This window comes from Nycticebus coucang, chromosome 15 (assembly GCF_027406575.1).
Source record: "Nycticebus coucang isolate mNycCou1 chromosome 15, mNycCou1.pri, whole genome shotgun sequence".
Taxonomy (NCBI): Eukaryota; Metazoa; Chordata; class Mammalia; order Primates; family Lorisidae; genus Nycticebus; species Nycticebus coucang.
This window is the reverse complement of record NC_069794.1, coordinates 4,097,160-4,120,802: the sequence shown is the minus strand read 5'-3', so window position 1 is coordinate 4,120,802 and position 23,643 is coordinate 4,097,160. Positions and strand designations below refer to the sequence as shown.

At 37.5% G+C, this 23,643-nt stretch overlaps 1 protein-coding gene across 1 annotated transcript in view; it reads left to right on the top strand.

Moving 5' to 3' along the window:
* Nucleotides 1–23,643, top strand: part of MYO16 (myosin XVI) — a 643,638-nt gene that overhangs the window by 318,297 nt on the left and 301,698 nt on the right. The window contains exons 11-13 of the mRNA XM_053563761.1: nucleotides 957–1,067; nucleotides 11,561–11,626; nucleotides 21,744–21,871. Coding sequence (XP_053419736.1) covers nucleotides 957–1,067; nucleotides 11,561–11,626; nucleotides 21,744–21,871 — 305 coding nt within the window. The remainder of the gene's footprint in view (nucleotides 1–956; nucleotides 1,068–11,560; nucleotides 11,627–21,743; nucleotides 21,872–23,643) is intronic.

Here is a 23,643-nt window from a genome sequence, read left to right as displayed (position 1 = left end):
CCTTTGTATTAAATTGAATGAGAAAGTGTGTTTATATTGAACAGAAAAAAAATCACAAGCCCGAGTAGTGTCTTTGGCTCAAAGGAATAGGGCGCTGGCCCCATATGCAGGAGGTGGCAGGTTCAAACCTGGCCCCAGCCAAAAACTGCAAAAAAAAAATCACAAGCCAAAGAGCTAGAATCTACTTTTAAAATCTGGCCCCATCCTACATGAACACAGAATCTAAATTCCACACACATTGCTCCCTTTCCATGCCAACAATAGTAACACAAGAAGTTTTGCATTAGCTTGGGGAACACGACAAAAATGCGAGCTGTTCAGCTAGCTGCCTGCCGCACAGCAGGCTGGGTGCAGTGCCGGGCTGTCCCAGTCAACAGCAGGGAACGGGAGGCGGCAGCATGTGGAAACGGTTTTGAAGATGAGATGACCGAGTGACACAGGTAACATGGGAGGCATGTGTTTGTGCTCACTAGTAGGTAGAAAGCAGAAATTCTTTTTTTTTTTTTTAGAGACGGAGTCTCACTTTGTCACCCTCAGTAGAGTTCTGTGGCATCACAGCTCACACCAACCTCCAGCTCTTGAGCTTAGGCAATTCTCCTGCCTCAGCCTCTCGAGTAGCTGGGACTACAGGCACCCACTACAATGCCCAGCTATTTTTTTTGTTGTTGTTGTTGCAGTTTGGCTGGGGCCAGGTTCGAACCTGCCACCCTTAGTATACAGGGCCAGTGCCCTAGTCACTGAGCCACAGGCGCCTCCCGAGAGCAGCAATTTTTATTTGAATACATTTCTCTGCAGCTTTGAATATTGTTTTTTGTTCCTTTTCATTGAACGAAAATTTGATCTATTAATAACAATTTTAAACTCAGGTGATCTTTAAATTTTTGACTTGTAATTAAAAATGGGACATCCAGCTGTGCAGGGAACAAGCCTAACTGATCATTATTATCTCTCCCCAGGTCAAGCTGATGCCGCCTGCTCCCAACGATGACCTGGCGACCCTCAGTGAGCTCAATGATGGCAGCCTGCTTTATGAGATTCAGAAGCGCTTCGGGAATAATCAGATACATGTGAGTGCCCTGGGAACTGCCTTTCTCCCTACTCTCTCTTGCTGTGTGTTTTCATCACCCTATAGATGCCGCAAATACTGCAAGGGAAGGGCTCATTGGAGCTCCTGGTCCTCATGATAGCCTAAGTGAATTTCTGAGAGTTCAGGTTTATTCTGCCTCTTTTAGAAGGTGGATTCATCAAAGTTCCAAATTTTGGAGTGGTTCCTGTTAAATTAATACCCTAAGGGTAGGCACAGGTACTCTACTGTTTAGCATTCTGGTTGTCATGATCAGTGTGGAAGATCTTGCTAGAACTAGCAGACTCTATACCCATCACATATGAAAATGCCACCGTCCTCTGTCACACCTGCTCGTCGAGCCTGCTAGGTCTGAAAAAAAGGCTCAACAGGCAACACTAACTATGCATGTGGGTGCCTGTATATTTACAGGAAAAGAGAAATAGTAGCTGCTCTAAATGACCAGGAAACGTCTTTGACTGTAATGTAAATAATGTATACACAGATTTCTGATAGTAGGCTACAAAAAAAAAAAGTTACTCAGATGATGAAAAGCATGGAGAACTGATTTTCTGTGCTTCTGTCCCCATTTGTGTGCTTTTCTTCTAAGACCGGTAGTAATTTAGGCACACCGTGATCCAGAAATCTCTCCCTTTGTTTCCTGTTACATTCTACCCAGAGCACAGAACATGCTCAATTGGAATATCTACAGAGAACTCTGACCATGCGTCTACTGCTGTCCCTTGTCAGTAATACTCGTTCCACCCTGGTATGCCGAGAAATTCATTAAATCACGTAAATGTGAAATCTGAGATTTCCTCTTAAGTCATAAATTGTCAAGTACTGATTAAACTATGACAAGTGGGACACAGCATCTTAATGCTTGGATAAATTACCTGCCACTGTAAATACACTTAAAGTTAAATACTTCCATGAAAATTAATAAAACTGAATCACTGACATAAAGTAGTGAGAACCTGATTACTTTGGTCTCTTTTGCTGCCTGGTGACTTTTATAAGGCGTGTACTATTTTCATTCCATTTTCTCCTCTTTCTTTCCCAGTGCTGTGTTGATTTTGTTTGTTTGTTGTTACTTAGTATAGTCCTGGGAGACCATTGCTTGGCTTGCTTGTATTTCTTTAGCCCCTTCATGCCTATAAGTGTTGTCTGCTTCTCTCCTCTCTGGGGCCACCTCCTCATTGAAACCACCATCCTCCATTTCCCAATGGTTTATGTTTTTTCATAGGACAAAGACCATAAGCCTTGTTGCAGAGTCTAGAGTATAGACCATGAATCTCCTCATGGTCTGCCCCTGAACACTATCACTAGTGTAAGAGACCAGCCCCAAACCATATTGTGAGTTTTCTCCCAGTGAATCGCAGAGAAGAGAAGGTGTGGGAAAATGGAAAAGTCAAGACATAAAGAGAAAGTTTTCTTTTTAGAGCAGCTGGGTCAGAGTGACTGAACACCTTCAAGCATCAGGTCTGGTGAAGAGGCCCTCACTTCAGGCTAGCTCCATTTTTATTACACATATCACTGTTTTAATCATCAGTCTAATGGGGGAAGGCTAAGCCCTTATGTCATGGTTCTTGCTGGGCTTGCATTTTCTAACCAAACTATGTTAATTAGACTGATTTACCTCTTACTATTATTGCTCTAAGTTATTTATGATATTAACACAAACAGAGCATGGGACAGGGAACACAGTCCAGGAGCAGGATGTCAAAGCAGACCCCAATCAGACCATGCACACAAATCTCAGCAGTGGCAGTTAACACTAGGGAAGCCTTGTGCCCAGACGACCTGGCACTTCTGACATACCGAGAAGACAGAAAGGGAATATTTTCTCCTTATCTTTTCCCAAAAGACTTTCTCTCTTAATGAAGGCAAAGCATTTGTGCTGTTTCCAGTGCATTTCACCTTCTCTCGTAAATCTTCCCAACCCTCTGCACTCACTCTTTCCAAGAGAGGGCCCACATGCGGGAGCCTGGCCCTGAGTGCTGAGAAACACTGGGGCCCAGTTGCGCTGGGTGAGGGGTGAAACTCCAGCAAGACAGTCTGCTTGTCTTTAAAGGGCCAGGCTTCCAGGCTGTTGCATTTTGCAACAGATTATGAATTTCTCAGTATGGATCCTATAGTCCAAATGTGTCTGTGCTTTTCTCTGATCCACTTCTCTCCTGTCTCTGTTCCCTTTGCTCATCATCTGCAATCATTTTGTTAATTCAATTTCTAACCTCCTTATAATAAACAATTGAATATCAGTTTTAAGCTTATAAAATCATTACTTCTAGCAATGCAAGCACACCGGGATATGACTCTTCCCTTAAGTACCCACATGTGCACCTGCACAATGGGGACTCTTAAGGTGTCTCAATTATTCGATTGTCACCCTCCTTCCTGCATTAGAGAATCACCATTAAATGCTTTGTTTCCTGAAGTATTTTCTTTCTACACAATGAAATACTTAGCTTTACAAACTCCTACTGAAATATTCTTCAGTCTTTAAGTAAACCCTCTCAGCACTTCCAGATTAAACCACTGGGAGCCCCTTCTCTCTAGCACTGAACACAGTTTGTGATTATACATGTCATCCCCTCCTTGGTGGTTGGGTTGGCATTTGGACTCCCCTGGAGTCTAGCACAGGCGCTCGCCCGTGCTGTGCTGACCCTCAGCTGGTGAGCACAGACAGCATGGGGTGCACTCTCCCGGGGTCCTACACAGGTGCTCTCTCAGGACTCTGATTTCTATTTTTTTTTTTTTGGCACCACTGACATGTCAGGGTGGGTAATTTTATATCCTTTTCTCAAAAATCTATGAAACCCTCAATTCACTGTTTACAAACTGCTTATCCTGTGGGTCTCCCCCGACAAGGCAAACAGCATTTTGCAACCAGTACCCACCTTTTTCTACCCCTGTGACCTGTGACCCAGGAATGTTATCAAATGGCATTTCCCCTTTTTGAGATTCTTACTTAATGTAAGTGTTAATCTCTTTCCTCTTGGGAAGAATAGCACAATTAATCTTACATGACAAATACTTCCTACCCTTTTATGACAGTCCTAGCTTCAGCTCCTCTTACAAAATTTTCCTTTCACCTGGTTCCTATCTCCATCTGCATAACCAGTGTTGATAGTCTCCTAACACACAAATGTGCCACTGTGTGAGACCTGGGTTTTCCCTTCCCAGCTCCTGGAATATTGAAGAGCTAAATCAACGCAGTGAGAGTGGTCTGCATACAGTACATGAAATTGCATCTAGTGGCAGACTAGAAATTTAAACCCTATGGATTAAATAATAATAAATTCTTTCCCTAGAAGATCTGTGAGCTTTTTATTGCCAGTGTGAAGTAAGAGTGTTTTTAAAGAAGTTCTAAGAGCAGTTGGATCGTTTAATTTCCATCTGTTGGATTAATCAGAATTGGAGCTTGCGTTTTGTATATCTGTCCTTTTCAATCCCATTTCTTTTAGTAATTCATTCTTATTATGTTTCACAAAAACATCAATCCACGATTAATTGGGACTTAAAGCAAGTGTTCCTTACCTGCAAATTTCTTATTTAGATTCTTTATTTTCTCTCTCCTCCCCACCTCACCTGCACACTGATGCACACACACTAGAATGAGAGGTCCAGGAGGGCCAGTGCTCACTGCCCCATATGCTTGGTATCTGACACGGACAGATGCCCAATAAACATTGAACAAAAGAGTAGACCTCGAACACCAAATACATGCTGCAGCACGAAGCACAGAAATTCATATTTATTTATCCATGGCAAACAACTGGAGGTTGAGCAATGACTCCCATCAGAGCCAACATGAAACGTTGAATTCATCCTTTGATCAGAATTTTCATTGCTTTTTGCTGCAGTCTGCTTTGCTGTATAATATGATCTTCCAAAGCAGACCACAACTTGCTCTTTTCTGAAGTGTGTAATTTTCCATTTGGACATCAAATTGGGGTGTTTCCATAGTCACTTGCAGGAGGAGGTTCCCAAGCCTTCAAACAGAAACTTACTTGCAGGTGATAAGACACATGTCTCCAAAGAAATGCACAGAATAAAAGCCTCACATTCAGGAATCATGACTGCCAACAGTGCCAGCAAGGAGAGAACATACAGTCACATTCCTTTACGAACCACAAAGGGGTTTGCTGGCAGCACTTGCTTTACAAACACACTAGTGGGACTTGAGACTCATAAAGAAAAAAGCCACAAAATAAACACGGCAGCTTCTGTTGACATCTGGTTAGCCAAGAGAGTTCTAAAACACATATGCAGCAATGGACACTAAGCAAATCAGAGCCAAGTAACATTGGGTGACACCCTGCAGGACACAGCCTGGTTTATGGAGGCCACTTAACACCTGTTAATTTGCTGATAAGAGTGACCCAGTAGGATGTAGCAGGTCTATTTTTAAGACCATTTCAAGATGCTAATGTTGACAAGCTGGTATGGGAGACTGAGGCTCCTCTCCACGGATATTTGAAATTACATGGACACAGTTTCACAAGCTGGAACTGCCACTGGCTGGCTTATTACAGCCTCATCTGTGATGTCAAATGCTGTGGGAGGCACCACTTGTCATAAAGTTTCATGTCATTCCACTCAATCCAGAATACTCCTTGGTGTACTTACCATGTGCAAGCTGTCGAAAAGGAAAGTTATATGTCAACAAGATGAGGTGAAGGGATTCTCTTGGTTTCTACAAGTTAAACTAATCTTTCTCTGTATTACATTTAAAATGTTCCATTTCACCCAAACAGCCTTCTTGCTTTTGATAACTGTGATGACTAAAGTTACACTCTATGACTTTATAATTAACATTATGTCATGTTTTGTAAACTACTTTTTATTTATCACATAATAATTTTCAAAGCCCATCTTAAAGTCCTTCAACAATCTAGCAAATATAACAATCCTCCCTCACTTACAGGTATTTTGATTTTATTTGAAAGTTATTCATCTTCCTTAATCAGCAAATTTCTCAATTCTGCCACTGTCCACTTTCCACCTGCATTTTTTCTTCTCTAGCATTTAACAGAAGTTTTCAGTATATTACACGAAGCTACTATGTTGAATACGCCCCATTTAATTTAAGCACTGTAAATTGAGGCAACTTTGAGTTGTTTCAACTTTCAGGATGGTAATTATGAATAACTATAGACAGCTTTAGACCCTTAGTTTTTGGCCCACGTATGTGAACATTTCTATAGTGTAACTTATAGATGTATGAGCGGTCTCTAGCTTACAAACGACATAGGGTCTGTTGCTTTGTCCTTAAGTTGAATGTGTACATAAGTTGGAACAGGTTGGTGTACCTGTTATGTGTAATAAGCTATGTTCATAAGTCTGAGTCATGCGTCAGGTGGATGTTTATAATTTGGGGAGGGGGCTGCCTGTTGTTCTGTGGGGTGTTTACCTAGGAGTGGAACACCAGCTTCAGAAAACATGTCTGGCTTTAGTAGACACAACCAGAGTGTTTTCAGAATGAATGGTATTAATTCATTAGCAGTTTTTTCAAGTTCTAGCCATTCTGCCAGTTGCGGAGAGGCAGCTCATTGTGAGTTTAGATTATATTTCTCTGGCAACTGTGATAATACCAGTACGCGTTTGTTCTCATTTCATTACCTTCTTTTGCGAAGTTTCCTATTCAATTGTGTGCCGTAAAAACGCATTTTCTTTCTTTTCCCTCTTGATTTCTAGGTTTTTATTTTTAAGATACTCCTTTTTTTTACCAGACATGTACCTTGTCACTATTTTATTCCAGTTTATGGCTTATATCATACTGTTCAAATAGTGTCTTTAGATGAAGAGAAGGTTAGAAGTTATAAAAATTCTTTATGGATACTGCTTTTTGACCTGTGTTTGAGGAATCTTGATGTTGGTTCTGAAGATGTCCCGTATTTTCTTTTTGAAGTGGAACCATTCTACGTTTAAGTCATTTTGGTGCCAGTCTTAATCCCAAAGGACATAACTCCAAAATGTTGAAATCCTGTGAGATCAAAATCTCCAAAGATCAAAATCCTTATAGTCTAAAAGCCCAAACAAACACCTAAAATCCTACAGACTACAATTCTGAACTTATAAAATTCTGAATGTTAAAATCCACAGAAGGGATTACTATGTTTTTGGTCATATCCAGGATAGTTACACTGTGATTTATTTGATTTGTGGGATTTTAGACTTTAGCAATCTTGACCTTGGGACATTTCCACATTCAGGATTTTGGTGTGCAGGACTGTGTCCTTTCTGGTGGTTCTTCCCTGAATCCAAGACATGTTACCCAGGAGGAAATGACTTCACAATGGCAAAACAGGACAGTCAAGATTAATGATTTTCCCCACACATATTTGTGTGGTCACAACATCATTGTCATAAGTCAGGTGACCTTGGGGAGTGGTTTCTAGGTATTCCTACAATCTGTTTTCTGTTGTGTTGGTCTGTTAGTTCAGAAACCCATACGAAAACATCTTAATTATGATGCCTGTAAAATGTATCTTGATAAATAGAAAGCCCCCTCATTTTGTTCTTCAGCGAATCGTGACTTTGGGGTGTCTGTATATACCTTAAAGTCAACTTAGCAATTTCAATTGTATTTTTTATTAGTGTTACATCGGATATATAGATTAGATGGGAATAGTTGAGATTTTCACAGTATTTGATTTCCCATATCCTGGAATATTATATCCCTTCTATGACCATCTTTAAAAAGATTTTTTTACTTTTAGCATAGAATTCTTGTCTTGCCCATATACATTGAATATGTTTCTGGATATCCTTCAAGTATAGAGGATGTACTGATTTTTTTTCCAGAAAATAATGAAATGTTTATTTTTTATTATAATTGTTTATGGATAGTGTGGAGATAATTTTTTTAAATTTATATGGAGATTTTATTTGATTTTCTGTGTATAATGCCACTTAGTCTGTAAATAATGACTTTTGCTTATTTTTTAGTATTCATTCCTTCCTTACTTTATTTTGTTACATTGCATTGTAAGGCAGAGCTATCACTAAAAGGATGACTGGAAACGGCAGTAACAGATGTCCCTGTCCACCTCCAATCCCAGGGAAAAGCTGTCAGTGGCTTATTGTCCAGTTCATCCTCGAGTCGTCTGCAGTAGCTGTGCCATAGCTTAAGTTACATGTCTCATTAGATTAAGGAAAACCCATTACACTAATGGTTTCCAAATTTTAATCAAGAATATTTTAAGAATGAGTGTTGAATATTTTTTTTTTTTTTGAGACAGAGTCTCACTATGTTGCCCTCAGCAGAGTGCCCTGGCATCACAGCTCACAGCAACCTCAAACTCTTGGGCTTAAGCGATTGATTCTCTTGCCTCAGCTCCCCAAGTAGCTCGGACTACAGGCGCCCACCACAAGGCCCGGCTGACTGTTGAATATTATTGAATGCTTTGCTCCATTTATTAAGATGATCATGTCTTTTTTCTTCATATTACTAATTACAGAAGTTGATTTTCAAACACGAATCTCTCATTTCTAGAATAAAGAGCCTCTTTTGTTGAGATATGTTACTTTTTCACGATACCACTGGATTCAATTGGCCAATATTTTGCTTAGGATTTTTACATGTATTTTAATGAAAGGGATCTGTCTGTAATTTTTATTTCTTGAAATATTCCTGCTAGACGCTGATACAGAGATTGTGGTCTGAAATGAGAAGTGTTCCTTTTCCGCTACTTTCTAAAGTGATGTATATAGCACTTCAGTATTTGGTACACCTATCCTGGGAATAATTCAGCAGGAAAGCCTAAGTTTTCTCTGTGGAAAAGTCTTTTCAGATACAGATTAAATTTCCTTTACAATTTTTTTTTTGACATTTATTTTTTTTATTTTTTATTTTTTTATTTATTTTTATTAAACCATAGCTGTGTACATTAGTATGATTGTGGGGCACCATACACTTGGTTCATAGATCGTTTGACACATTTTCATCACATTAGTTAACATAGCTTTTGTAGCATTTTCTTAGTTATTTTGCTAAGACCTTTACATTCCACATTTACTAGGATTCACATATACCCTTGTAAGATGCACCGCAGGTGTAATCCCATTAATCCCCCTCCTTCCACCTTCCTCCCCCCTCCCTTCCCCCTCCCTCCCCCTCCCTCTCCTCCCTTTCCCCTTTCTCCCTATTCTTAGGTTGTAACTGGGTTATAGCTTTCATGTGAAGGTCCTACATTAGTTTCATAATAAGGGTGAGTACATTGGGTACTTTTTCTTCCATTCTTGAGACACTTTACTAAGAAGAATATGTTCCAGCGCCATCCATGTAAACATGAAAGAGGTAAAGTCTCCATCTTTCTTTAAGGCTGCATAATATTCCATGGTGTACATATACCACAAAAAGAAACAACTAATCCGAGTTTGCTGCTCAGTGTGTTAGTTTTAGTACAGTGTGCTCTCTTGCTCTCTTGCTCTCTTGGGAGAGTGTTCATCTTATCCAAATGTCCAGACAGAGGGGCTGAAACGTGGTTCCTAGCATCCTCATCTGTTTCCATGTCCGCGGGTCCGACACGGGCAGTTTGTACATTTCCTCTGGTGTCCTCAATCAGTCTTGCTAGGAGAAACTTGAGTAAGTTTTTCAAAGGACCACCTTTCGGCTTCTGTTCCCCTATTCCATTGATTTCTGCTCCTGTGCTTATTACTTTATGCATTTTACCTATTTCTGTATAACTTGGTTTAATTTTATAAGCTTCTTGAAATGCAGACTTAAATCATTAGTTATTACCCTTCCTATTTCCCTAATATGCATTTTAGGATATAATTTTTATACCAAGTACACATTTAGTTGTTTCTCACAAGGTATGGCATATTGTAAGCATAGTATTTCCCTACTTGCAATTTGAATCTTGTTGAACTCACAAGTTCCTTGTAGACATATTGGATAATTTCCAAATGTATGGTGATTTTATGCATACCCATCACTGACTTCTATATCTTTTTAATTAAAATGAGAGTTTTATGTTTTGTTTCTTGTTGTATAAATTTAAGGTGTACGTGTACCACCTGGTGTTTGGACAGACATGAACGCAGTGAATGGCCACAGTGAACAGTTTGAAGTGTCCATCTCCTCAGTCTCCTTTTCTGAGCATGATAAGCTCACCTACATTCCAGCTAATTTCCCGAACTCCATACAATATTCTATCTTAATTCTACCATGATTAGAGAACAAACTCTATGTGACTGAAATCCTTTACATTTAATGAAACCGGTTAAGGTCAATTTAAAAGAATGTTTATTCTGCTGTGGTTGGTCTCAGTATTCTCTAAAAATCAGTTGGTCAATGTGGTGATTATTTACTTTGATATTTTGTCTGCTTATTTCATGAATTACTAAGAATGATGTTAAACTTGCCCACCATCACTGTAACTCATGTTTTTATCTGCTTGATGCTGGATTTTATTCTTGTAGGAACTGAGAATTGCTTAATTTCCTGCTTGTTATTTTATCATTGTGAAATGTTCCATTTTATTTCTGGTACTGTTTTCTAAAGTACATTTTCTACAAACCAAATATTGCTATAATCCCTTTTTTGCTTTTACTATTTCCTGTGTATCTTACTTTAAAAATTTTTAAGTCTAGATAATCTTTAAGGTTTCTCTTTAGAGTAGCACATATTTAGTATTTTCTTTTTCCTTTAATTAGAGTATTTAGTACCTTTACAACTGATGTAATTACTGCTATATTTAGTTTTAAAACTATCATTTTATTATTTCTATTTGTTCCATCTGGCTTTCCTTACTTCTCTATCTTTTTTATTTATTTATTTTTTTTTTGAGACAGAGTCTCACTCTGTCACCCTGGGTAGAGTGCTGTGGCATCATAGCTCACAGCACCATCAAACCTTTGGGTTGAAGCAATCCTCCTGTCTCAGCCTCCCAAGTAGCTGGGACTACAGGCACCCGCCACAACACCTGGCTAGTATTGCTATTTTTTTAAGAGATGGGGTCTCACTCTTGCTCAGGCTAGTCTTGAACTCCTGAGCTTAGGTGATCCAGCTGCCTTGGCCTCCCAGAGTGCTAGGATTATAGGCATTGGCCACAGCACCAGGCTGGCATTAAAAAGCATTTTATTATTTTTGTGCTTTACTAACTTTTTAGTTATGCATTTTGTTATTATTCTGCAGCAACACAACACTCACTTCCTCATTTATATCTTCCTGTGCATTTTGTGGTACGTTTTAATTCTACATTGGTGTGCAGTCTGGGTCTCACAAAATCCCTTTAACATCAGAGACACTTTGAGTTCAACTATTCACTTGTTGTATGTACAGTGGAACAAAGCCTATTAGTAGTGTTATTCAATTTGAATTTGACTTTACTATTTCTTTACTTGCAAAATTTTTGAACAAGTTGCAAGTCGTTAAAACTAATTTTACATATTCTTTATATTTTGTACTATGTTTTTAAAATTATGTAATCTTTAAAGGTGCCATTTATATGGTTCATAAACTAATTACATTTTTTGTGTTAACAGACTTTTATTGGGGACATCCTCTTGCTTGTTAATCCATTCAAGGAGCTTCCCATTTACTCTCCCATGGTGAGTATAAAATTTTAAGCACCATTTAATTATGCAGAGTGACATTCATGAGGCATACAATACTTGTATAAATGACTGACAGAGAAAGGGAAAGAAAACAGAATATAAAAGTCTTAACACAATAACTAAGAAAATACCATGAAGGCTATGTTAACCAGTTAGATGAAAATATTTCAAATTGTGTCTGAAAACAGCACATTGTACCCCACAATGCATTAATGTACACAGCTATGATTGAATTAAAAAAAGTAAAGCAAATTTCTCAAAATTGTTTAATATTTTAATTGAATGATTATATGACAGTGACTTTAATTTGTTTTGAGGTAACTTGGAAAATCTGTTATTTTATCAAAAATTGCCTTTGCTCTTAAAATGTGTAATTTTTCTATGATTGTGGTCACTAGATAGACTTCTAAAATTAATGTATAATTCTATTTTCCATAACTTGTTGACTAATCAACTAATCTGGATCAGCTAGTTTGGAGCCTTGTTTGAACACATGGCATGTTTCTGAAGAGTGTCTATGACGTTAAAGTGGTGGTGATTAGAAAGGGCAGTATTGTATGTGTACATTTTCCCAAGTGACAGGCCAGTTTTCATTACGAAACCCTCAAAATTAGAAGAGAAATTGCTTGTAGAAAATTATGCCGGCAAACTGAAAACACAGTACAATTTCTAAGTAGTAATAGATCAAAAATACTGCTAGGAACTCTTTATTTTTTATGTGGCCACAGGCTGGTTCCATTATGAAGCAGAGTGCCCAAGAGGGAGCAGGTGCCTGCCAGACAAGAGACCGGAAGTGCATGTGTGTTCCTGGGTGGGGACTCACTCCCTGATGCTGTGTGGGGACAGAGGGATACAGACACTACTCCCTCTAAGGCTCCAAGGAGTCAAATAAGAATTCTCACAGAAATAGCTCTGGAGAACAAGAGAGTACCCCTCACTGTGCTTTCACCCCAATAGTCAATTCCACTGTTACTTTAAAACTGTGTTGAAACTTGCCCGCTCTCCTCTTTCCATCCATCTCCCCCAGCTTCACCCCTGGGAAATCTGAGAACATATGGGAGCAGGAGCGGTGAGGGACAGGGCAATTACCCACAGTCATTTGAGGAATTAGTTAGCAGAGGGTTAAAGTTAATCTGACACATGGTTATTAAATAGTTTTGAAGAATAGCTCAGTGTTGTTATTGAGCCATAGCTAATACTTCTGTAAATCTGTTCATTGAAGTATAATATGGATACTGCATAGCATAGGAATAGTAAATGTTCCATTCAACTAGTTTATACAAAGTAATGTCATTCTTGAAACCATGCACTTTAAGAAATAGAACATTAGTAGCATCACAGATGCCCCCCATACCTTGTCCCAATCATAACATTGCTCCCCAAACCACCCTCTCTGTGGACGAAATTTTTATTAATGGAATGTGACTGAATATCTTTGTATCTGGCTACGTCTTCCCAGTATTATGGATGGGAGCTTTGTCTTTGTTTCTGTGTGTGGAAATAAGTACACTAGTTGGTTTTTTTTTTTTTTTTTGTATTACCGTATACAAGTCCCTTTTGTGGCTATACTGGAATTTAATTAACTATTAAATGGATGTTTGGTCTGTTTGGGCTGGGATATTTCTGCTGTATATGTTTTATGAATACTTTCTGTTTCTTTTGTTGGATATATACCTAAAAGAGGCATTGGTGCATTAAAGCATGAATTTGCACACTTGTTCAGTTTTGGTAAACCAACAGTTTTCCAAGTGATCGTGCTAATGTACATTTCCACCAGCATAATACAGACATTCTAGTTGCTTCTTTTCTTTGCTCAAATTTTACTTATTTTGCTTTTCTGTTCATCATTCTTCTGGGTATATAGTGGAATTATACTGTTTTTTAAATTGGCATTTCTCTGATAACCAATAATAGTGACAATGTTATCACAGAACTATTGTTATTTCTTCTTTTATGACATGTCTTTTTAAAGCTTCTACATAGTTTCAAACCAAAAATTAAAAAATTGGTTTGTCTACCTTCTTATTACTTATTGTAATGCTATTTAAATATTCTGTATTCTCAACACATATCAAAAACACCATGTAAGAAGTAGGGACTATGATTCATTTGTTTTCTTATATATTTATAGTTTCTTATATTATTTCTTACATTTCCTAATTTTCAAACGTTAAACCCACCTTGCATTATTGATGTTTCATTCTTTTCTTTAGATCACTGGATTCTATTAAATAATACTTTAATTAGGGTTTTTGCATCTGTGCTCATGGCAGAGACCTGCTCCCAATTTTCCTTTCATTTACTGTTTTTTTTTTTTTTCCTGTCCTTTACATCAATATGGGATTGGTTCCATAAAAGGAATTGGAAAATATACTCTGTTTTCTATTCTTCGAAAATGTTTGTGTAAACTTGTTCTTTCTTTACTAGTGAAAGAGGAATTCACTAGTGGGATAATTAGGGCCTGTTATTTTCTTTGTGGGTGGGGTTTTAGTTCTTTGCCAAATATGGGACAGTCCTATGCTTATTTCTTTTTGTGCTAGTTTTTAATAATTGTGTTTTCCAAGAATTATGTTAATTACATTTAAACTTCAACAGTTTTTGGTGTACTTATAATTCTATTTATCATTTTACTATTCATAGAATTTTGAGTGTTTTTTATTCCATATGTTCACAATTTGTGCTCTAACATTTTAAAATAAATATAATCATAATTTATTGATTCCATTAATCTTTTCAAAAAAGCTTACAGCTAGTTTTATTTCCTATTTTATATTTATCCTCTATGCAATGATTTCTGCATCTATCTTTTCTTCTTTCTACCTTTCCTGGGTGTATTTGATTATTGTTTATGTGGTCTAGCTCTATCATTTATTTCCTGCCTTTCACCTCTAAAATAAGTATCTGAAGCTTTTTAAATTTTGCTTTAAACACAGCTTTAATGAATTCTATGTGTTTGCTATTTCACAAGTTTATTACTATTTAATATATTATGTTACTATTTGTGATTTTTTTCTTTATTGTACGAAGTCTATAAAAATATAAGTTTATTTACTTACTCTGTTGTCTATTTTTGTTTCGTGTTGACCTACCATCTGAGTACATTGGCTGACCAGGTTAATTAATTAATAAATTAATTCTCTTTTCTGTTGTTTTCAATCTTCTGATAAAATTATCTATTAAATTTTGATGTTTGTTATTTTTCTCATTGCTAAAATTTTCATTTTATACTCTTAAAGATTCCAAGTTTCTGGTGAAATTCTTCATTTTGCCACCTATTTTCCTGAAGACGTCAATTACTGTTATTTTAAATTCTGTGTCTGGTAATTCTAATGACACTGTTTCTGGTGTGTGTGTGTGTGTGTGTGTGTGTGTGTGTGTGTGTGTGTGTTGGCTTTTCATTATATATACATATTTATTGATGTTCACAGAAACTTTTGATTGAATATTAAACTTTCCACATAAAAAGTTGAGGTGGCCAGGACCTTATCTTCCTCCCCCAAATATCTTGATTTTTCCTGCTGGTGGGCAGAAAGACAGACCATCTCGACTCAGTGAAGTCTCCCTTAGTTTTCATTTGCTCTTGCCCGTGAAGTGTCTCAGCTGAGAAGCTGGAATGACGTCCATTGGCCCTTCCCATGTTTCTGAGCTCCTAATACAAGCTTATGTCCTCCAGGAACTGTGAGTGATGTTAAAATCCCAGCCTCTTTCCTATGGTGCACCTGAGCTCTGCTCAGCAAAACGCAGTGAGTGCTGAGAAAGAGGCAGGAAAACATCCTGTGTGGCTCAGAGCGTTTTGATTTCTCCAAGATCTTGGCTCCTTAAGTCAGAGTTGATTTTCTGAGAACTACGATTCAATGCTGAATTTTATTTTGTCCAGTTTTTGAAGCTGCCCATAATAAGAGGATTAGTCTGATGCCAGCCGCCTCATAGATGATAATAGGTCGGAACCATTTTTATTGTATTAATATCAGAAGATCATTTGGGTTATACTACCTAAGTGAATTTCCATGCTTATTATCATTTAATTTTGTACGCATTTTATAGAAAGGAAAAAAGAGGAGAGAAAGACTGAACGATAGAGGGAAGCAGGAGAGAGAGAGGAGAGAAAGATACTATTTAAAGTTAACTAAGAATGTATTGTTCTGGCTTTTATTTATGGTCACAGTTGATTGTATAGTTAACAAGAATCTTCTAATGAGACAGAAGTCAGCTTTGAATAATTGAATGAAAAATAAATGTATGTATATAACCTTTATTTTAATGCTTCTATGGTTCTAGAGATAAAATTACAAGTATTAGTCAAAATTTAACATGACAGATTCTTATAGTATGACCTGACTTATCATAGTTATGAATCTCATTATGGAGAAAACCTATTATTATCTTATGGTCTTGTTTGTTTTTAAAATGTCCACAGTCTGGGTAAATTCACGCCTGGTGGGTACAGTGCACACTATCTGGGTGAAGGGCAAACTAACAACTTTGACTAAATCTGTACAAAAAAACAAGTATGCAAACAAAGCATGTGTACCCCCTAAAATTCTGAAATAAAAAGAAAGTACACCAACCTTTTCAATAAATGAATAAATCGACAAAAAATAAAAAAGTCCATAATATGGCAACATTATGGCTTTAAATTATATGTTGTACTTGCAATTTTCTCAGGAATACATGTTAGTAGAGAAAAGGAGAGACACAGAGCTAGACGTCTTTCCTTATTAATGTAGGAATAAGGCATAATATATTGAGCATATTGCCACAATAATCCATTAAAACTTAGAATGGTTAATGCAACATAAAATTTATATAAATATGTAATTTTTATATATTCATAAACTTATATAGGTAAAATTATATTATTTACAACTTATTTATATCATTATTATTTATGCCTTATATGGGTAAAATTATTTATATTTACATTTTTAATAAATATTTATATTTACATTTTAACAAGTATCAAGTATTTAATACATAAATATTAAGTTTTTATAAGGTAACTTTATATATTATATATATATATATTACCCATTTGACTCATCATTTCAACTAACTCATAGAATAAAAAAAGAGAAGAAATAGAAAAATACATTAGGTAAAACGTGTTTGAGTGTGTGGTCAGCAGATGGGGGTGCGTACCTGGATGGCTCTCTAGAGCTGTGTGAGTGGATGGTCAGCAGATGGGGTGTGTACCTGGATGGCTCTCATAGAGCTGTGTGAGTGGACGATTGGTTTCAGGAATCAGATCAGGATGGCAGGACTCTGCAGTCTCCTGGCCCTTTATTAAAGGGTCATGCACAGTGACAAAAAGAAGAGCTTTTATCAATAGAGCAAGAAGGCCCTTATTTAGTGGAATCAGAGTCCAGGAAAGAGCAAGTCTGACCTCTTGCCAGCTCACCTATAAGCTAAAATGGAGCCCATAAAATTTTCACTGACTGGCAATCCTCTTGTCCAAATGACACCCCTGGGGAAAGGATGGTGAAGTGAAAAGAAGGCAGGTGGGGAAGGGAGTGGCCTCCCTGAGGACGTGTGCTGAGCCACAGGAGAATGGGAAATAGCATTAATAATGATCACAGTAACCAAGGTAATAAAGGCCAGATGAGATGGCTTGCCAGTCAGTCACTCAGAGAACCAGAAAGTGTTAGTGGAACCGCCCCATGATTATATCAATGTACACAGCTATGATTTAATAAAAAAAAAAAAAGCATGGAAGAATAAATTAATTAACTATTAACCAAAAAAAAAAAAAAAAAAGAAAAGAAAAGAAAATACATTGTTAAGCCACCATTATTATTTCCATAGCTATATTGTTTAGAAAGCACAGAATCAGCATCAAGCTAGCATCCCCAGGTGGTGGCAAGGGACTTTTGTACAGTATCAACCCTAACACTGCCGGGAAAAGAGGCTTATAAGGGGAAAAAAAGGTTTTGAATGTGATTATCATGAAAAACTTCCTTTAGACATTCAGGATCCATCCATGTCTAATCTCCAATGAAACAAGGCCTGAAGAGAATACGTAGCCCCTGATAGGTTTGTAGAAATACACCAGAAAGTGAAATGACCTCCTTGCACACAAAGGTGGGTTCATGTTCCAGGCTCTGCATTGTACCTGCTTTGTTCATAACATGTAATGAAGTTCTCAGCAGGTTACAAAAAAGAGTGAGTGAGTTTCAAAGCATTTTGTCTTCTGTTTGCTAAGATCTTAATGACTACTTTACCATCAATACTCTAATGATACTGGTCTATAATTTTCTTTCTTTGTTGGATCCTTTCCTGGTTTGGGTATCAGGGTTATATTTGCTCCATAGAATGTGTTGGGAAGTATTCCTTCTTTATGCTTTAGAAAACATTGTATAATATAGGTACTAGTTCCTCTTGAAAGGTTTGATAGAATTCGGATATAAAGCCATCTGGTTGGTCCTGCACTTGTCTCAAATTGATGCAGAAAAAGCCTTTGATAATATCCAGCATCCTTTCATGATCAGAACACTTAAGAAAATAGGCATAGAAGGGACATTTCTTAAACTGATAGAGGACATCTACAGCAAACCCACAGCCAATATCATATTGAATGGTGTAAGATTGAAAACATTTCCACTCAGATAAGGAACAAGGCAAGGATGCCCACTGTCTCCACTGCTATTCAACATAGTAATGGAAGTCTTAGCCATCTCAATCAAGCAAGAGAAGGTGATCAAGGGTATCCAAATAGGGTCAGAGGAGATCAAACTCTCACTCTTCGCTGATGATATGATCCTATACCTGGAAAATCCCAGGGACTCAACTTCAAAACTCTTAGAAGTGATCATGGAATACAGTAGCATCTCAGGATACAAAATCAATACTTACAAGTCAGTAGCTTTTATATACACCAACAATAGTCAATCTGAAAAAACAATCAAGAACTCTATTCCTTTTACATAGTGCCAAAGAAGATGAAATATCTGGGAATTTACCTAACAAAGGACGTGAAAGGACTCTATAAAAAGAACTATGAAATTCTGAGAAAAGAAATAGCTGAAGATGTTAACAAATGGAAAAACATACCATGCTCATGGCTGGGAAGAATCAATGTTGTTAAAATGTCCATATTACCCAAAGCAATTTACAAATTTAATGCAATCCCTATCAAAGCACCACCATCATACTTTAAAGATCTGGAAAAAATAGTACTTCGTTTTATGTGGAACCAGAAAAAAACCTTGAATAGCCAAGACATTACTCAGAAATAAGAACAAATCAGAAGGTATCGCATTGCCAGACTTCATGTTATACTACTATAAATCTATAGTGATCAAAACAGTGATTCTGGCACACAAACAAAGCAGTAGATTTATGGAACAGAACAGAGAACCAAGAGATGAACCCAGCTACTTATCATCATTTGATATTTGACAAGCCTTTCAAAAATATTCAGTGGGGGTAAGACTCCCTATTTAACAAATGGTGCTGGGTGAACTGGCTGGCGACCTGTAGAAGACTGAAACTGGACTCACACCTTTCACCATTAACAAAAATTGATTCTCACTGGATAAAAGATTTCAACTTGAAAACAGTTGAAGAAATTGGCCTGAGAATATTTTATGAGGAGAACCCCCTGGGCAATTGAAGCAACACCAAAAGTACATTACTGAGATCTAATCAAACTAAAAAGCTTTTGCACAGCCAAGAGCACAGTAAGTAAAGCAAACAGAAAACCTTCAGAATGGGAGATTTTTGCAAGTTATGCTTCCAACAAAGGTCTGATAACTAGAATCTACAGAGAACTCAAACTAATCAATAAGAAAAGAATAAATAACCCTATTTCTATGTGGGCAAGAGACTTGAACAGAAACTTCTCTGAAGAGGACAGGCACACAGCCTACAAACACGTGAAAAAATGCTCATTATCCTTAATCATCAGAGAAATGCAAATCAAAACCACTCTGAGATACCATTTAACTCCAGCAAGATTAGCTCACGTTACAACATCCCAAAACTACAGATGTTGGAGTGGATGAGGAGAGAAGGGAACACTTCTACACTGCTGGTGGGAATGCAAGCTAATACGACCTTTTTGGAAAGAAGTTTGGAGAAAGCTCAAGGAACTAAAAGTAGACCTACTGTTTGATCCTGCAAATCCTCTAATAGGTATATACCCAGATGATCAAAAATTATCTTACAACAAAGACGTTTGCACCAGAATGTTTATTGCAGCCCAATTCATAATAGGCAAGACATGGAAACAGCCCAAGTGCCCATGTACCCATGAATGGATCAAATTGTGGTATATGTACACCATGGAATACGATGCAGCCATAGAAAAGATAGACTTCACATCCTTTGTGTTTACCTGGATAGAGCTGGAACATATTCTTCTTAGTAAAGTATCTGAAGAACAGAAAAAAAAAATATCCAGTGTACTCAATACTACTATGAAATCAATATATAATCACCTACACACTGATATGAATGGCAAAACATAATTATAGTCCAGAAAGTAGAAGGGAAGAGGAGAGAGAGGGGAGGGGAGGAGGAATATGGGAGGAGGGAGGGTATTTGGGGGGACCTCACCTAATGTGCATGATGCAATGGTACATTTCAAAACTATTAAGAAATGAGTATAATTGTAATGGATGTGTTACTTAGTTCAATGTAAGCATTTCACATTGTATATCGAAGCAGTACCCTGAGCCTCATAAATGCATCAATGTACAAAGTTATGATTTAATAAAAAATAATAATAAAAAAATTTTATCCAAGACTAATAAAAACATATGGTCACACCAAAAAAAAAAAAAAAAAAAAAAGAAGCATTTTGCCAAAGTTAGATTAGTTCCATGTTGGACTTAGGGAGAAGTGAAATACCAAATTTTCAAAAAGAAAAAAAAACAGCAATTTTTCCTGCCAGAAAATACACTTGATCTTAGCCAAAAGGCTGAGAAGTAATCCTGCAAGAAAATAAAGTTACGATAAAACTGACTGTTTTATAGATTATATAATGTGTGCCTGACTATCATGTAGTTATTTTCAATATTCATTTGAAGTTCTGGGATAATTAAAAATGCCAAAAATTTAAGTAGAATACAATACACAGCTGTGTCCTACCATCCATATTGGTTTGGTATCTTTTTAGAAACATTTTAAATTAAAAATTCTTTATTTTTGTCATGTGAACTTCTGAGATTAGGGTGCAGCTTTAAGAATGTGATAAGAAAACATTGTGTTTTTTCTAAGGTGCCTTAGATTAGATGACAGTATTCTGTGAACTCAGAATGGAGACCCTGCTGCTGGCGCGCTGCTATCAGCTAGTTAAGAGACCCCCCTCAGACTTCCCATTGTTCCAGTGCTGAGCGTACAGCGGGGGCTGGAGTCAGGTCAGCACCCAGGCTGCATCCAGCCACCCTGACCTTTAATCACCTTCACTGAGAAGAAGGTCTCCAGGCTCCTCTTGCTTTTCCAACCTTGATGTCTTTGAAGATACAGATTTGTTACCTTGTAAAATAAAAAATAAGTTTGTCTGATATTTCTTCATGAGTCAGAATTTTTACTATTACTGAGGTTTCATTCTAATGTAACAAAATTCAGTAAAAACTCAAAAGGACTAGAAATGTTAGAAATAAGTCACCATGGCAATCATTATAAATCACCGCTTCACTAAAATGAAGTTAATTAAATTTGCTTTACCAAGAAATGTATAAATGTACATGCACTTCAGCTGCCACTGCCCCTCACATTCAAGTTTAAGACTCTTTGCTATCTTATGTTACTGTATTAAATATTGCTGAGAGAAATTGCATTTGATGTAAATTACCACAGTTTTGACTTACTGGATGGATATCAATTAAACTGGATGGAATTTTGTGAGTTGCTCCTCTTAAAGACAGCAGAGTAATTTAAAGGCTGTGGACCAAGAAATAAAGGATGAAATGTAAGCCTCCATTTTGTCATCACGCAGGATTGAAATGTGCCCAGAAGGATGTAATTTACAAATGTTTTGTACATACAGATGAGATTCAAAATTAGGGACTCATCTGCTTTTGTGTATAGGCTAGAAGTCATTCATACTGTGGGATAAGGGGGCCTGGAACTTTTTCATGGAGATTTTTCTCTTTTTGGACCTATTTTCCAGGTCTCCCAGCTGTACTTCAGCACCTCAGGGAAGCTGCACTCCTCCCTGCCCCCCCACCTCTTCTCCTGTGCAGAGCGAGCTTTCCATCGGCTCTTCCAGGAGCTGCGGCCTCAGTGTTTCATTCTCAGGTGACCGTCCTCCGGCCCCCTCCGCAGGCTCAGCTTTGCCCCAGGGGCCTGTGTTTCTCGTGCTTTACATTTACGCACTCTCTGCAGTCTGAGGTCCGGTATATACGCGCAGGAAACTCATTTGACTCCTTATAAAGGAGAAAGATCTCTGCTGTTAGAGATTGCCCCAAGTGTGGCTGCTTCAATATCAACAAGCTTAACTGAGACGTTATTTTGAAGATTTAAAACCTAGAGTAATTTTGCTTTTGAAACCAAGACAACAGGGAGAGAGAGGTGTCTAATATTAGTGGAACTAAACCACTTGTTCTTCAAAATGTGTTGCTGCCTTTGGAAATATAATTTCCTTCTTTGCAAAGGTATGTTTTCTCAGGGTGCTTCTCGGTATTCACCTTTGCTCCTATGTCACCAAATTACACTCCTGAAAGTATTTTTTATTTGAGACGTGATACACTTAGCTTATAAATACAGAAAACGCTCAGCCAGATATTTACATCACAGCAAGTATTTGTCAATAGAAGTGAGTACCACCAGGTACAGGGCAACTATGATCATGTATTGATGGAAGGCTGGAGAAAGATTTAAGTATTAAAAGAAGATCTGTCCTGCAGAGTGGTGTGAAACACCAGGCCAGGCCTCCACACCAGGCAGACGTCGTCATCATCAGTCCTGCTGTAACTGAACCTAGCAGCCAGCAGTCAAGTGGAATGAAAGACCCTGAGAAATAGAGCCCGGCAGGTTCTGTGTGTCTTATTTAAATATTTAAATGAGTACGTATTCCTGTGCTTCTATTGGTTCTATCAGCTGCCTACCCCCACCCCCAGCCCTGCCCAGGAGCAGTCTGACTGGCTGGTTTTCAGAGCAGAGTAGGAGAGGTTGTTTCTTCGCTGCCTCCTGAGAGGCTGGGGCTCCCACGGTTCTTGAATCCAGCTCTATTTTTACCTGCTCTGGGTTTTCTTGTCTTACCTTGTTAAAAAGAGAAACAACTTTTAAAAATTGCTCAGAAAGTATTTTAAGTTGGTAAGATGGTGGGCATGACCATAACACTTTTTAAGAACTATGAGCTAGACCCTCAACCAGGTTATTTCTGTGTATTATCTTGTCCATTCCTGAGAATTTACATAAATCCTGATTGATTCCACTTCATTCTAAAGACTGCAGCTTCTGACTTGTGAAATGCCTTGGTCTTTAGCAAAGGCATCCTTGGGAATTTGCCTGTGGTGGCGCTCCCAGTGGCCAGCAAGTATTTTCAGTAAAGAAACCTGTTTAATCTCTCCTTAATCCAACAATTTCAACATGCATTTGATTGTGAATTTTCTTTTTCCCCCATAGAACGTGTTAGTATTCTGGAGTACTAGTGTTTTTGGGGGTATTTGTGAGAGTTAATAATGCCATGCCTGTATCAACTGCTTTATTTGAAAAAAAAAAAAAATCATTTCTTCATTCAAGTTTCAAGAGTGATCACTTAGTCCTGGTGTACAGAATTAAAGAACAGATCTGTGATCACAAGGACTTATTATTTTAGTCACTCTCTTCCCTTATCAGGATTCCGTGCTTTTACACAGCTTTGCCACCTCTTTGATTATCTTGAGACCATCAGTATAAAGGTTTTATCCATTTTTATTAAGCATCTCACATTATGCCAACTGAGCTGGCCTGGTGACCCACACTCCATTTGTATTAATATATCAAAATTAGTCATTGAGAAGTCAACTAAATACATTGTTTACAGATCATTACTGTCTATTATGTCTCAGACCTAACAGAGGGTAATT